At 43.0% G+C, this 17,404-nt stretch overlaps 1 protein-coding gene across 3 annotated transcripts in view; it reads left to right on the top strand.

Moving 5' to 3' along the window:
- smoc1 (SPARC related modular calcium binding 1) overlaps positions 1-17,404 on the top strand; it is a 243,621-nt gene that overhangs the window by 113,999 nt on the left and 112,218 nt on the right. For all 3 annotated transcript variants that reach the window (XM_060828350.1, XM_060828349.1, XM_060828348.1), the window contains exons 8-9: positions 254-443; positions 14,674-14,756. In XM_060828350.1, the coding sequence (XP_060684333.1) occupies positions 254-443; positions 14,674-14,756 (273 nt within the window). The remainder of the gene's footprint in view (positions 1-253; positions 444-14,673; positions 14,757-17,404) is intronic.

The following is a 17,404-nucleotide window of genomic DNA, read 5'->3' as shown; positions in this document are numbered from 1 at the left end:
TGGACCCAATGCACTGCGTATGAGCCAGCAACATGTGATAACCTCTGGGAGGGGGAGAGAGTAAATTACTCTGACATGAAAGCTATTTGGCCGAAAGCACTGAAATACGATTAAGACTGGCAGCTGGAAAGTAAACCTCTGTTGAGGTTGGTTGGGGGTGGGGTGGGGTTGCGGTTTGGGTCAGAGAAATCAAATCTCGTTTATTGAGCATTTTCTCTCTCTCGCTTTCTCTCTCCCTGCTTCTTCCAAATAGAAAAGCCTTCCTGCGACCAAGAGAGGCAGACCGCTCTGGAGGAAAGCCGGCAGTATCCCCGAGATGGCATCTTCATTCCCGAGTGCGCTGGGGGGGGCCTCTACAAACCCGTGCAATGCCATCAGTCGACCGGGTACTGCTGGTGCGTCCTGGTGGACATTGGCCGCCCCATTCCTGGAACGTCCGCCCGGTGAGTGCAGCCCGAGGCTCCGGCCTACCTCAGAAAGGGCGGAGATGGTTTGTTTAAAAAAAATTAAAATGTTGGAGCTGGATCTGGTCCCATCTGGAGCGGCTCCAGGTTTCTCATCGGACCCTCGAGAGGTTGTTATGCTTTTCAATTCTCTCCCACAGGGGCCAGAATATTTAGGATTGCTGATGTTCCTTAAAATCTTTGACACCCCCTCTCCACGCATGAAACATAAATTACGACTAAAGCACTGAATGGCGCAGGGATATAGGAACAGGAGTATACCATTCAGCCCCTTGACCCTGTTCTGCCATTCATCGATGGTCTGTGGTCTAACTTAATAAACCTGCCTTTGGCCCATATCTCTGAATCACTCCCCTCACCAAAAAATGGTTTTATCTCAGATCTAAAACTGACAACTGACCCAGCATCCAGCTGCTGATTGTGGACAAGAGTTCCAGACTGTTCAGGAGATATAGGCAAAAGTGAGTACTGCAGATGCTGGAGATTAGAGTCAAGAGAATGGTGCTGGAAAAGCACAGCAGGTCAGGAAGCATCCGAGGAGCAGGAAAATCGACATTTTCCCGAGTTTGTGCCTCCTAACATATCTCCTGAACAGTCTGGCTCTACATTCGCACACTGTGCCCCCTAGTTCAAGACTCTACAGCCAGTGGGAGTAGTTTATCTTTATCTGCCCTGCCTTTTTCTGTTGAAGGCAGTTGAAGGTTGGATGTGGTTCCTTCATGTTAAAACTAACACCTGTATCCAACTTGCACCACACCAACATGAGGCAGTAGAATGTTTTAATGAGTTGTGTTGTACTGGAAGTTACAGGAGAGTTTGCTTTTGATTTGGCACTTCCTTCCCATTTGTACTGAAGAATTGGTTGTTTAGACACACAGATTTCCATCACTGTGATTTCCCCAGCTCTCAATAACCAGGAAAAACATACACGAGTTACCTGCACAGGAGTTTGGTGACTGGTACGAGATATGTGGACAGGAGTGCTAGTTCCTGGAAACAGGCTGTGGGTTGTTACGTGAGATACTGTCATAGTCACACAGCATGGGAGCAGATCCTTCGGTCCAACCAGTCCATGCCGACTATGTTCCCAAACTAAGCTCGCCCCACCTGCTGTGCTTGACCCATATCCCTCCAAACCTTTCCTATTCATGAACTTATCCAAATATCATTTAAACATTGTAACTGTACCTGCATCTACCACTTTCTCTGGCAGTTCATTCCACATACAAACCAATCTCTGTGTAAAAAAAAGAGTTGCGCCTAATATCTTTTTTAAACCTTTCTCCTCTCACCTTAAAAAATATGCCCTCTAGGTTAGAACTCTCCCACCCTAAAGAAAATACCCTTGTCATTCACCTAAATATGCCACTAATGTTTTATAAACCTCAATAAGGTCACCTCTCAACTTCTTAAGCTTCAGTGGAATAAGTCCCAGTCTTTCCAGTGTATTTTTATACCTCAAACCTTGGCATCATCCTGGTATATCTTTTCTGAACCAACTCCAGCTTAACAATATCCTTCCTATAACAGAGCGACAGAACTGAACACAGTACTCCTGAAGAGAACTCAACAAAGACCTGTACAACCTCAACATGTCATTCCAACTCCTATACTCAGAGGTCTGAGCAATGAAGGCACTCTGTGACTCAAATTTCAAAGGAATTTGTACCTGAGTCCCTAGGTCTGTTTGTTCTCCAACATTACCCTGGGCCCTGCCATTAATTGTATTAGTCCCGTCCTTTTTAGTGTCGCCAAAATGCAATACAGTACCTTGATTTACCCAAATTAAACTCCAACTACCACTCCTCAGCCCACTGATCCAATTAATCAACATGTCTTTGTAATCTTAGATAAGCTTCTTCAGTGCCCACTATACTGCCAATTTTGGTGTCATCTGCTAATTTACCTACCACGCCTCTTATATTCTCATCTGAATCAATTATATAAATGCCGAGCAAAAGTGGACCCAGTGCCGATGCCTGAGATCTCACAGGAGAGGATGTGCCAGTGTTATGAGTTGCCTTAACCTTTACTGGCTGCTTGCACAGTTGCATTTGTTTTCACTGATTGAAAGCTGAAGCAGTCTCTTCCACGAATGGCCCGTTATGTTGGAAAGATAGTGATTAATTTGATGATTGTTAATGTCTCTGTTGGTTTGTACGTCATTGCTGCACCTTATGACTTAACGCCCAGCCAGCGAACAGATTCTGTCTTTACATTTACCGATTGTTAGGCATCGCCCACTATATCGCAGGAAAATCCCTTACAGCTACCTTGATGAGTAATTAGCAGAGGCAGTGAATGGCTAGACCATTCAGACCTGGATAGCCCAATGTTCAGATCGATGCTAATCTTGTCTGGTAATTGTGACTGCTTCTAGGCTAGACAAAGGCAAAAGCGAGAATAAAGCAAAGTTCCCATTCTGACAGAGTGTCTGAGTATGTATGATGCGTCCATGTGAATGAATGTGTTTGTGGTCAGTGGGCAAGGATGAGATTTGCTTAGTTGCCAGGCACACTGCAGTCAACTAACCTGGTGAAACTTGATAATATGATCCACGCGTTGAGGATAATTGCTGGGTTATGATGCAGAAACATAGCTGGTGCATGGGGAAACTCATAAAACACAGGCCAATGCCATCCAGAGGTCAGGGAGAGGAATTTGATAAAGGGAAAGGGGACATTCCATTGGACATTTGGGGAAAGCCTGTCACTGCTGAGGGTTTGAATAAACTGGGAAAGACTGTCAAATGGGATATTAGCCAAGACTGAGGAATTCTAGATTGTCTCCCAGAAGGATGCTTGTCATAAAAAATCAGTGATTGCTCAGTGATTTATTAAGGTTTCAGTGTTGACGTCCTGAGCTATGGAATAGCAGTTGAGATGTCCCAGAACATGGAGGTGGTGCTCAACTTGTTTCAAGTTCATTAAGAGTGGGGCAACTTTGACAGTGCTTGCGCAGGTTAGAATGCCCAAGATAATTTACAGATTCACCTCTCCATTATTATTGAGAACATAAATGCTCATTAACACTCGAGTGTTTATAGCACTGTCTTCTCTGAGAATCTTATCGTGGGAATGACTGGCCAAGTGCAGGAGCCTTTAAGGATGACCTTGCAGAAGATTAGCTATGTCTTTACAAAGAGGCATTTTCACAGACTAGCTGATCAAAATAAAACTGGTTTCGGCAACAGTTGCATCTAAGGTTTTATTTTACCAGTGGGACCAATTTCAGACTTTCCAATATTTCTTAGTCTTTTACTGGATGTGTGTGCTGTCTATGTGAGTACAAGTATGCATATGAATGTGTGCGTGCATATACATGCATAATGTGCAATATCAGCACTAGTACTTTTCTTTCTGAGAGAAATGCTCTTTTAATTTGAGCCAAAATTTAATGTACATTACCAACAGTGGCACTTCGAGACAGTCTGCTCTGACATGACTTTGGATCCATTATGAAAATATTGTTTTATCTGTCAGTCGCAGTGGTTTGTGGTTATGTTAAAAGCTAAAAAAGCTGACAGGACTGGAATAGATTGGGCTGCTTTGTCATAACTAGGCAGGGGAGCTCAAACTTTTGAGTCTACCATTTTAAACTTCACCCACTTTAACAAAGCTCAGTATTGAGCCTGTGCACAAAGTAGAGTTGCTTCATTCTTCAGCACTGTCATATCTCAGCATGATAAACTTGAAGCACTATTCCAACAGTAGCTCCAATGGCTGGACAGCCAGTGAGAAAGATGTTGCATCACAAAAGTCTTTTATCAAGCAGCATAAATAGAGAGAGACTGGGTGACACTCAGGGTTAGAACATTATCCTGTCACCTCTGAGATCGAGGTTTGAATTGACCTCAAAATGAAAATCTCCTCTCTCTCTGTAGACAATGGGGGCTCGATGTGAAATGAATTTGGGACAGACTCAAGTGTTTCCCCAGTCAGTGTAATTCCACAGCGCAATTCAACTCAAATCGCCGCCAAATTAGTATGCTCTTTCAAAGAGGAGAGCTGGTGGAATAAAAAAGAAAATATTTACATGGGTAAAAGAGACACAGCTGTTCCAAGGCGAAGTTGGATGGTTGGGACAAAGCAGACAGTGTTTTAATCTGGATGTAATCTGTGTATTAACTGATCTGGGACAACTCAAGTTACATTACTCGAGTGCCACTAAGGGTTAGAAATTATTCCTTCCCTTTCAAATAGATTAGGATGGTCAGTGCTGAGATTGCGACAGGAATCACTAGAGTTAGCCTCTGTGCTGTCAGTCTAAGGATACTGGGGAGATCAGCAAGGGTTGTCACTGCCTGTGGTTATCCAGTGATCAGTTGTGCTTGTGTGGCAGTGCATCAAGGGTGGGTTTGAACTTGATTTCCAAGGCTGTCCCATAGTCGTTGTCAAGAGCTATGGAAATGTCAGGCTGCTGGGACATAAGGAAAACATAAGGAAACCAGAAAGCATCAGTGCTTCAGGAAAGCAGTAAGCAGGAGGGGAATTAATGTTTTTCTCCCAAAATGAAACGACCAGCAGACTTGAGGCAGTTAATTCTGCAGAACAAAAGCATGAATAACGCAAAGTACACCTTGGGATAGTTTTGATTTAAGCACACTCGTGTAAAATGGCTGAAACCACTTATTTCACACTATTGCGTTAATTCAAACTCTACATTTGTGGCATGTAGGTATTTTCTAACCCAGCTGTTGAGGGATATTATTCCACATCTCTGGAGCAGTTAACTGCACCACAAAATCTCGGTTTGTGGTCTGTCAGCAGAGGATAATGAGCAATTAGCTAAGCAGGTATTTGGAGTTAGTTGATTCACTAATTGACTGGGTAGATTTAAAAGGGAAACAGGTGTGTGGAAGGAGCTGTAAGACTGAATAGTTAATAAACTGTTTCCATGATCACACAGCATTGCCCTTTGAGAAGGGCACTGCTTGTCACTGGCCCCTCGGGTGTTTCCTTTCTTCCTGGTGGTGGAATATAAATAAAGATTAACACACTTGTTGTTTTTCACTGTGTCCAACACCTGCAAAAGACAGAAAAAAAAGAAGAAAAAAGACAAAAAAAAAGTTCCAGAATGCACTTGGCAATCATGCCTTACCCAATCCTGCCATGTCTTCCATGTCAGATAACCAGAAACCAATTGGCTTGGATTTGAATTGACATTGTTAGGAGAGGATTCTTGGCTAAAGGTGAAGATTTGAATCTAAGGCTAGAATTTTATCAGGATTTTAATGATATGGGCTTTGGAGAGGTGAGCAGTAGGATTGCGTGAGATGTTCAGCAAGGCTGGTCTCAACAGTGAGGCCACCTCTCTGTATCTTGTCCACTTTTCTCAAATGGTGTGGTAGGATTCTTGCTAACCAATGGCAAGTTCTTAGTTGATGCTCTTTGTTGCTTGTTAAACAGCTTATTATCAGCCCAACCTAGCCATACAAAGCTTCCCAGCACCAGCTGCAGGTACCCTTCCACCACAAGCATTGGCACTCTGCTTTCAGGGAGGCATGCAGGTGTAGACTGGTCTGGGAGGGCCCACCAGCAGCCAGCAGTGAATGGGGCTGCATTGGGTACAGGTACTACACAGGGAAAGGAAGCCATTACACAAGTGGACCCAGCCCTGCAGCATTGCTCTCTCAGCAGGCATTCACCTGGTGCCTGCCAGCATACACTTGGCAAGCATCCTGTGCCCTGACCTGTGTCTGGTTGGGGATGGCGTTGCACATGGTGTGTTCCAGTGTTCCTGGGAGGGGGGTCATGGACTGTCCTTCATCTGTGTTGGGAAGAGTCTGGAGGGGGGAGGACAGTCACGATCAGGGACATGTGTCGACCAGTTAGGAGCTGGGTTGTGAGGAACAGTGTTGGCAGGTCACTTGAGGGAGTGGGCCAAGGTCATCCCACTGCCTTCATTCACAGACCTTAAGGGAAAAGGGTGGCCAGGGGAACAAGGGGGACAGTTTTAGTCACATGTGCGTGGCTCGCGTGATACCCTTGGCAAGTATCACACAGAGAAATTAGGGAACAAAAGCATGAGAATCAACACAAGGAAAGCCTGAGTTGCATTCAACAGTTATTTTAGATGTGACTCAAAACATTATCATGCAATAATTGTCCTAAATGGAATAGCAAGACTTTCAAAACTATACAAGACACGGAAGGTCTGGAAGATAGTAATAAAGATCAGGCAGAAGGCATTGTACTAGTTAGAAGAAACTTCAGCCCAGTAATGAGCATTTTAGTCACAACCTCATCCAGTTGCGCCACTGTGGAAAGTGGATACATATCCACAATACGTGGAGTGGATTGGTTCATATGTTACTTAGATTCTTTAAATAATAAGGGCTGATAAGGTTCAGGAATTTGCAAGTTCTTTCTGTTTTAGATTTGGGATGGCAATGCACTGAAAATTTGCACCAAGTAACATAGAAGCCAGAAGGGACCTATGAATGGATGAAAGACACAGTTATATGGTGAGTCACTGCAAAGTACAAAATAGGGAGTAAGCTGATCCGTCCCCAAGCCTGCATGGACATCGAATATGATCATGGGTAATCTGTTCGTGTTTCAAGTGCCACATTCCTGCCTCTCCCTGATAACCATTGATTCCCTCACCTAGCAAGAATATATCTACCTCCACCTTCACAATATTCAATGACCCCTGATCCACCACCTCCTGAAGCACAGTGTTCAAAGGTCTCATAAGCCTCTGAGAGATATATGATGAAAAAGCTCGTCTGTGTCCTAAAATGGTGGCCCTCAAGTTTAAACAAGGTCCTCTAGTTTTGAATGCCCCCACAAGAGAAAACATCTTCTGCACTTTCAGGTTATCTATTTGGGATCTTATGAACATCCATACAATTGTTTCAGGCTCCATTGAAAGCAAATCCAATCTGTCCAACCTCGCCTTCATAAGCCTACCTGTTCCTTTCGGGTTTTAATCCAGTAAATCTCTTCAGAACAGTCTCCAATGCATTTATATCCTTCCTTTAAGTAAGGGGACCAAAATTATTCATGGTATTTGAGTGTGATCTCACTAATTTCCTCTGTAACCCATCATTACTGTTATGTTTGATATTCCTCATAACAAAGGATAGCATTCCATTAGGCTGCTTAATAGAAACGTTGATTAAACAGTGGGTAGAATCCATGGATTGGCAAAATGAGGTAAGGATACAGAAGTCAGGCAGCATCCGTGGAGCAGGAAAATCGACATTTTGGACCGGAGCCCTTCATCAGGAAACAGATTTTCTGATTCGTCGATTTTCCTACTCCTCGGATGCTGCCTGACCTGCTGTGCTTTTCCAGCAACTCTGATCTCCAGCATCTGCAGTCCTCACTGTCTCCTAAGGATGCAGAAGACCAGACAATGCAATACAAATTCTGAAAGTGGATCTGGAAGACAGCATGGCCAATGAATAGATTGTGAACTTATAAAAAGAATTCTGATCTTGTAGTAGCTTGATAAGAACAAGGACTGTGGAACAAAGTGGGAATATCATGAGATGGAGAAGCCCTAATAATCAAGATGTTTTAGTCACTGGAAACAAATCAGAAGATAAGTTGATAAAGACTAACAAGCAAAGGAGTTGGAGAACTGGGAAGAATTTGGCATATGCGCTGAGGTACCAGGTAGGGGACAACCAGTCTGACAGTCAATTTTCCTGCTCCTCGGATGCTGCCTGACTTGCTGTGCTTTTCCAGCACCACACTCTTGAATCCGATCTGCAGTCTACCTTTGCTCCCTACAGATGGGTATGTGCAGAAAAGGTGCTTAAGGCTGAACCAGACTCGTGACTTCAAAGTGAAAGTTAGGTCTGTGTTAACAGGAGTTTAGAGGAATGGAAAGAGACCTCATTGAAATGTATAAACTTATCTTGGTGCTGCACACATTGGATGCAGGGATGATGTTGCTCCAGGCTGTAGAGCCCAGAACAAGGGGTCATGGCCTCAGGGTAAGGGTAGAGGATTTTAAACTAACACGGAGAGAAATATCTTGAGTCAGAGGGTGGTGACCCTGTTTTATTCTCTACCACAGACTGATGTGGAGGCCTAGTCACTGAATATACTTAAAAATGAAACAGATGTCGAGAAGCTAATTGTGCCACGGGATGTGGGTGTGTTGAATCGAAGGGTGTGATCCTGGATCCTTGGATCCAGCATCCTCGGATGCTACCTGACTGGCTGTGCTTTTCCAGCACCACACACTTGGACTCTAGATCTCCAGCATCTGCAGTGCTCACTGTCTCCCATGTTGAGGTGGAGGATCAGTCAGGACCAGTCATGTCTTCAAGGCCGAGATTGATAGATTCTTGTTGTCTCGAGGAATTAAGGGCTACGGGGAGAACGCTGATAAGTGGAGTTGAAATGCCCATCAGCCATGATTGAATGGTGGAGTGGACTCGATGGGCCGAATGGCCTTACTTCCACTCCTATGTCTTATGGTCTTATGAATGGCAGAGTGGGTTTGATGGGTCTAATGGCCTTCTCCTGCTATTTTGTATGTTTCTACATCAGTCTTCAAGATGGCCATTACATGAGCTTGCTGGGAAAGAATAATGGATGTTATCCTTGCCTGGTAGGCTAAGAAGGCAAAAAGAGTAATTAAAGATGAGGCAATGAGCTGCAGATGCTGGAGATCTGAAACTGCTGCAGAAACTGGCAGCATCTGTAGAGAGACAAACAGAGTTAACATTTCAGGACCAGTGCCCCTTCTTCAGAACACTGACAGTTAAAAGTACCATATTTGTTGAAATAATACTTGTAGAACTGGCCTATTTGTCGAGTACTTTAAAGGAAATCTCATATTATGGAACAATCCAAGAAAGGTTTGCAGATGGAAGATCGTTTGAATCACCATTCCCACTGGGATAATATATACTCGGCAACAACTGCTGCTGAGAAATGTTCAAGGATTGACCTTGCTGCTATGAAGGAAATGTTAGAAAGAAAGATTTCCAAAAAAAAGTGATTTGATGCAAGTTGTCAAAGTCGTTGCAAAAAAAGCCTATTTCAAGGAATTGTTAGATACCCACAAAGAGGGGTATGAAGATTGGGTTGTGTGGAGTTGAAATGCACATCAGCCATGATTGAATGGCGGAGTGGACTCGATGGGCCAAATGGCCTTACTTCCACCCCTATGTCTTATGGTCTTATATCATAACTTAATCTAGTCCAATCTGCCACCATTTGGCCCATTTCTCTCGAAACCCTTCCTACTCATGTACCCAACCAGATGCCTCTTAAGTATTTCTACAGTCAGTTCTGCTATAACGTGGTAGTTCCATTCTTGTGCAACCTACTGTAAAGCATTCTCCCTGTAGCCCTTAATTCCTTGTGACATCAAGAATTTATCAGTCTCTGCCTTGAAGACATTTAGCGTCCCAGCCTCCACTGCACTCCACGGCAATGAATTCCACAGGCCCACTACTCTTTGGATGAAGAAATATCTCCGCATTTCTGTTCTGAATTGACCCCCTCTAATTCTAAGGTGGTGTCCACGGGTCCTAGTCTCCTCGCCTAACGGAAACAAATTCCTAGCGTCCACCCTTTCCAAGCCATGTATTATCTTGTAAGTTTCTATTAGATCTCCCCATAATCTTCTAAATTCCAATGAATACAATCCCAGGATCCTCAGCCGTTCCTCATGTGTTATGTCTGGTTGGCATGGACGGGTTGGACCGAAAGGTTTGTTTCTGTGCTGTACATCTCTATGACTCTATGACCTGTAAGCTGCTGACAAACAAAAAAAGTCAGTCAAATTAAATACACTGAATTTAGAGAGATATGGCAAGTGCTGACAAATGGAACTCGATTAGGTTGGATGAGTTGGACCGAAGGGTCTGTTTCCATGCTGTACTTCTCTATGACCTTAACATTCTTTTTGACAATATTTTATATTGTCCTGAGGTTGTGAAAAGCGCTATATAAGTACAAAGTCTTCTTTCTTCGATGAGACTGTTGACCTTCAATTCAGGTAAAAACAAGGACTGCAGATGCTGGAAACCAGAGTCTAGATTAGAGTGGTGCTGGAAAAGCACAGCAGGTCAGGCAGCATCCAAGGAGCAGGAAACGTCGATTTTCCTACTCCTCGGATGCTGCCTGACCTGCTGTGCTTTTCCAGCACCACTCTAATCTAGACCTTCAATTCAGGTCACACTCAGCCACATTTACAATGTGTTCCAGTTTAAAGACTTCTGTGAGGACACTGCTTTCCACACAATAGACAAGCCAAGTTCACATAGATTGTTGTTCATCATATAGGAATTCTCTATTCCTGAGATGCTGCCTAACCTGCTGTGCTTTGACCAGCAACACATTTGCAGCAGCGTTCATCATATAGAGTCAAATGATTATTTTCATTTTTTTGTAAAAAATGTAGTTTTGCTGTAGTTATTGTGGGCTGAAGTCTTGTCCCCATTATATAGCTTGTTTTTCTTGATGTTGAGCCTCGTTCAGTTTGCAATCACCCGATCAAAATGAAACTTGTATCATTAAGGTTGAGCTATCCAGTTCCTTCTTGCAGTTTGAGTCTGTTTTTATGGCAATGGCTTGCAAAACTGAAGCCATGGTTAATCAGCCCTTCAAAATCCTGCATTTATTGAAAATACTTTCTCATCTTTGAAAGGGTTGCAGTGTGTTCAAGACTAGCTTTACAGTAGCTGTAACTTTAAATTTATTTTATATATAGTATGTACATGTATTCAGCTATTGATTATTCACAAAAGGGATAAAGTGTGAGCTGACTGCTTCTGATTAGATTCCCTACAGTGTGGAAACAGGCCATTCAGCCCAACAAGTCCACGCTGCCCCTCCGAAGAGTAACCCACCCAGACCCATTTCCCTCTGACTAACACACCTAACCTATGGGCAATTTAGCATGGCCAATTCACCTAACCTGCATATCTTTGTGACTGTGGGAGGAAACTGGAGCACACCCACACAGAGAATGTGCAAACTCCACGCAGGCAGTTGCCCCAGGCTGGAATCGAACCTGGGACCCTGGTGCTGTGAGGCAGCTGTGCTAATTGCAACCACAGAGCAGTCATTACATAGTTATAGGGCCATGTGGTACTGGAGAAATAATGGCACCCTTAAAGAAGCACCCTTTTAGTAATGTGTAAATCAACCAGAATATTTAAGCAAATCAGAGTTCGACTGCATTACTTGCAGAACTTGCTGATCCATTTAAGCCACTCCACTGTTCACTTTGGAAAAAAGTGGCATCTGACACTTCATTTCCAAGTTAATATTAAGAACTGGTTGGATTGTATATTAAATATCCACTCAACCTGCTACAGTAAGTTAATTAAATGTTCAACTACCTTTTTAACATTGTAATTTTTAACGTGAAAGTGATTGACGTTTCTGATCCACACAGGGGATTAATTTAAACTGATCATTCCCTCCTACTTAGAAATTTTAAAGATGCCGCATTTCAGATGTTAATGCTTTATCTTACTTCTCCTTTCTGTCGCTTTTTCTACTCCTCTGCTTTATTCTAATCTGTCCCCTGTCTTTCTGTCAAACTGTCAAACCTACAATGAATTGGGGATAGGTCAGCAGATAACATTTTTAAAATCCTGTGCCTACTTTTGTGTTTAAAGGAGATGGGGAAAGAAGCTGGGCAAGCTATTGAAATAATTTAACCTGCATTGTAGGTATTGCAGTGATCTGTTGCATTTCCCAGAAACACTGTTAAAATTCTTATCCTTGTTTTCAATTTCCCCGCTGTTACACTCCTTCCTGTCACTGTAATTATTCTGCCTCACACTTTTCTGAGACATCTCTGCTCATCAGATACTGACCTCCCTGAATATCCCTAAATTTAATGGCTCCATCATTTGCTTTGTAATTGCCTCACCGCCAGCCTCCTGGAGAGTAGGTAGTGATGAGCAACAAAGTCTAGCCCATCCAGCAAAACTTACATTCCACAAAAGAACTAAAAAAGCTATGTTTGGCTTGAATATAGGTTTACATGACAAGGTGTAGAATTTTGCTTTTAATGCCACTATGAAAATGATTAGTTTTGTTAAGGGTGCTACATAAATGCAAGTAATTGTTGTATTCAGAGTAAAGGGAATTGGGGAAATCTGTCTTCAATTACCGATGAACTGGTAACTGAAAGGCATAAAATTAAGGTAAGCCATAGAAAAGTAAAGGGGAGAGAGAGGCCCGATCAGAAACAACAATGATAGTAGAATCCATTGTACCTTTTAATAAGGAAGGGGATAAATACTTGAGAAGGAACTGTGCTGACTGTTTCTCTGACAAATAATTGACACTATTCACCAGAAGGCCATGTCAGGTGAATAACATCACCCTGTTTAACTTTATTTTACAAAAAAATAGAAAAAAATCATGTGGTCATGAAACTTTCAGTGCCTTCAAGATCAAGGGTTTTTCCAGAAACTTAATGCTGCAGCTGACGTCAATTTGAAATGTTTACCTAAGATACAGAAAAAAAAACTTCAGTGCACTGATGCAAGATAGTGTAAAGTACCGTCAGTGAATTTAAGAATGTTAGTTTTAATCTTAATTTCATTTTTAAGAGAAAGCTCAGCCCCTTAAAATCAAATGTGCCGACAAAACTGTGAGAAGGTAGATATTCCCAGCCTCACTTTTCTGGGAATGACTGAATGCAATATTTGAGAATGTTTACGTGGTTAGCTCATTCTTACACAGAATTCATGATTAACCCGATGTATCATGGCTTGTGTGACTAAGCTGGGAATGATGTGAATTGTAAATGCGATTGTCTGCCTTCTATATGCAAGTTCCTCCCTGCTGCACAATTTATTTCTTTCTATCCATTGTTGAAACAGTAGTTTTCTATTGAAATCTGCCCTCGATGGAAGACCATATGTGACCTATTGGCTGTGACTTGCTCTGGTCAGATGTTGTTACAGGTGCCAAAATGCTTTGTTCGTCCACTCCTTTGTTGGGGGAAGAGGGGAGGGGGGGTTGGGAGTGGAGGAGAGGCCCCCCCCCAGGGAAGCCTGTAAAAGTTCACAAGGTGTCAGGTCAGTGTGGCACACTAAGTGATTTCACAGTTACTTACCATTGCAGGAGTTTCAGTTTTCTTTGTGTACTCAGGCTGGGCTAAACTAGGTGGGAAATAAAGCACCATGTTCATAGCTAAATACAATGGGTAAGGGCCTTATCACCTGTTCTATGCTAGAGTGCACTGTTGCTAGCACATGTTTGTAAGTAACACGCACAGTTGTATTTGGAGCAACGTGGATGTGATTTGGGTGCTGTTCAATTCACACCTTCCTGACTGCTCAGTTTCTACTGGAAGGTTAAAAGCACGAGTTGAGTTGAAAGCCTCCCACATTCCTGCATCCACCTCGATGGGGGAAGAAAAAGCACAGCGGCCCCTCCCCCAGAGACTGCATGGCCAGATGTGCACAACTCCCACTCCTCAATCTCAACAAGCCTTCACTCCCACTTCAATAGAAAATTGTTTTCTGCTGTAAGATTGTTGATTTTGTTTTCCCTGAGAAACATCTTTAGATTCCGACTGATAGTTGTAAAAATAGTGGCAATTTGTGTCAAAGGCAGGACTACTTTAAGCCCCAGGTATAATCTGTTCAGGCTGCCCAAACAAAGAAGTGACAGTGTGCTAACGTAGTGAACAACCATGCCTGGTACACGTCTGGTATTTGTAACACAAACCAACATTGAAAAAAGGAACTGAAACCAACATGGTCATTCTAAAAGATACGAGACTTAACAAGCAATCCAGGTCTTTTTCAATATACCATTTCAGTTCCATCACACTGTAAACTTTTGCTATAAATTCTGTGTCTTATGACCTTTTACTCTACAACCACCTGGTGAACGAGCAGCGCTCCGAAAGCTAGTGCTTCCAAATAAACCTGTCGGTCTATAACCTGGTGCTGTGTAATTTTTAGCTTTGTCCACTCCAGTCCAACACCGGCTCCTCCAAATCGAGAAAATGTGATATTGCTACCCACCGGAAAGCAGGATGCGAATCTGAAAGCAATTTTTAACTGAAATGTCACACAATTCAGACAGAGGGAACAATTCACATAATTTCTTGTTGAAAGGGAGAGGAAGATTATTGAGCATTCCTAGTTTTTAGCTCCATGAGTCAACCAAGTGGCCATGCATTGACTGCCTTTTACCTGTACCTGGCATGAGCCCAACTGGTTTCCACCGCGTATTTTGAGTATTGCTCTTGTGTCTTCCAGTTATCAAAACCCGGACTGTGACAGCAATGCCAGATCTAAGCTCCTGGAGGGAGATGACCCATTCAAGGACAAAGAGTTGCAAGGTAACGCCCTTTTCACATCACCATTTCCTTGTCAGCATGGTAGAGAGTGATCAGAGTCTACTGGGCAAGACCACAGCCAAATGTCGCTGTCTTTGAGTCATTTTTGTAAAAGAGATGCATGTTATTTGACTGATTGGCTTTTAATTGATTGCAGATGAAACCATCTCAAATATTGAATTAGTGAATTCAATAGTGAATTAGAAAAAAACCCCACAGTTGAGCACCCCCCCCCCCCCCGTCATCAGACTCCCTACCCTCTGCCTGCCTTGCCCCTCGATATTGATTGATGTTAAAGTCTGATCTGCTGCCACTTACACGGTTAAGAAAATCTCATGTGCCAGTGATATTGGGCAATGATGCAAAGGGCAAAGTTCTCGGAGTGACATCAAGTGCTTCTTCATGGATCTACAGCCAAAAACCCTTAAAGAGGACCCAGAGATCAGTGATTTAATCAGTGCTGAGTCACACAGGCTAAAAGGATCTGAGGTTCATAGGACTCAACACGTTCAGGCAAATGCCAAGCAACGAAAAGATGATGTTTAGATTGCTTTATAGATATAGATTGCTTTACACTAAAACCCACCATCAAATGAAGAATGCAGAATCAGAGCTCCTTTTTAAACATTCTCTGACGGTCCAAGACTTCATGTGTTTGTCACTGCAAATGTTGGCAATCAAACGAATATATACTGAAACTGAATAGATTACCCCTTTCCAGTAAATCCACAATACCTCCAATTGTGAGGTATCTGCTTGAGTGAGATAGTCAAATAATCAATCTTTATGCAAGCAAGCCAACAAGAATCTAACTTACTTTCCTTATAGGTGTAGTGAATATCACAAAACATCTTTAGATGAATCCACTGAGCCACAAAGCCTGAAAAAGGAATGAATTAAAATGAGATTCATTCAGCCTACTCTAGACAGTTTCTACTCAGCTAATTGTACGATATAAGTGCCTCTGTTCTCAAAGTGGATCATAGTCTATTCAGGGTTTGTTGTTTAGGTGATCAGTTTCTTGCATTGCATAGGGCTACCCTGTACAGATGTTATTAACAGCCACTCGATAGCAGAGAATTTGAATATTGTTGGAGAGCTGTTGAACCGTATCATCTTACACTGATCAGGACAAATGCATGAATGGCAAATCTCAAATGATTACAATAACTTATAGAGTGCTGATTAGTTGGCAATGTTCAGTGACATGCATTCATTTGCAGGGATCATTTTCTGCAGACGAAAGCAATACAGGTGGTTCCCAATTTATGAATGTCTGACTTACAAACATTCATGCATACAGGATCCTGTACAGGAGTGGATTAATAGTAACTTTAAAGACCCAACGTGTGAATGATTCCTGTACTTACAAATGGCTATTTTATATTGTCCTGCATTGTGTTCTGATTTGCATACAAGCTGATTTGCAATAACACTAAACATTTGCAACCTGGGGGTTGGCTAGATGATGTGGCATTTTTGAATTACCCGAGAGATCAGGGAGCTCTCAATTTCTCATTGGTTTCTCCATGGCATCACCAAAACCAGTCTGAATCAATCTGTGCCCTTTACTCCTGTGGGTAAATTGGAATCACTTGAAGTTTGGTCTTTTTACAAATATTATTCTGGGCGTTTACTGGTGTTTGGCAATCAGGTTGTTTAACTTTATTGAAGGCTGTGGAGTTCCTGGCTAGGTACAACGTAGGAGGATGTTCTGTATGGACCTGCAACATCATGGCATTCTGCTGAAGTAACACCGTGCTCTTTGTACAGCGTAACATTCCATTGCACAAACTCAGTGGAGTGGAACTTCATGACATTGTAGTAATAAAAGATAGCCAAGAAATGTTGGTAACTGCCAGATTGCTAAGCTCTCTGAACCCCCTCTGTGAACACTTCCTGGTTATTATTCCTCAAGTAGGTCTTAGAAGTGTGTATTTCAACAACTGTTATTTCAGTGTCTACATTTGAAAAGCCATCATCAGAATTCCTTGCAGGAAGTAAATGCTGATCTGGGCTTGATCCTCCAGGTTTAAGCATTGTTTTGTTTTGATATGTGATTATTACTGACCAGCATTTATTGCCCATCCCTAATTGCCTTTGTGAATGCGGTGGTGTCCGACTGGAGGCTGTGTTAGATGGGTACTGCAGCACAGTGCTGTTAGGGTTGGCAACCTCCTAGCTGGGCTTAGCTCTCACTTACTGGTGTCTATCACACTCTTGAGGTAAATGAGGAGGTTTTCCTCCTCCCCTCGGAAAGCTGCTCCTGTTCTCGCGGTTCGATGAGGTAAATGAGGAGGTTTTCCTCCTCCCCTCGGAAAGCTGCTCCTGTTCTCGCGGTTCTCCAGCCTCGCTGCCAGGGTTTGTGGGTGGCACGGTGGCACAGTGGTTAGCACTGCTGCCTCACAGCGCCTGAGACCCGGGTTCAATTCCTGACTCAGGCGACTGTGTGGAGTTTGCACGTTCTCCCCGTGTCTGCGTGGGTTTCCTCCGGGTGCTCCGGTTTCCTCCCACAATCCAAAGATGTGCGGGTCAGGTGAATTGGCCATGCTAAATTGCCTGTAGTGTTAGGTAAGGGGTAAATGTAGGGGTATGGGTGGGTTGCGCTTCGGCGGGTCGGTGTGGACTTGTTGGGCTGAAGGGCCTGTTTC

The sequence above is a fragment of the Hemiscyllium ocellatum genome, chromosome 8 (genome assembly GCF_020745735.1).
Source record: "Hemiscyllium ocellatum isolate sHemOce1 chromosome 8, sHemOce1.pat.X.cur, whole genome shotgun sequence".
Classification (NCBI taxonomy): domain Eukaryota; kingdom Metazoa; phylum Chordata; class Chondrichthyes; order Orectolobiformes; family Hemiscylliidae; genus Hemiscyllium; species Hemiscyllium ocellatum.
The sequence above is the reverse complement of the archived record's forward strand: the minus strand, read 5'-3'. Positions and strand labels throughout refer to the sequence as shown.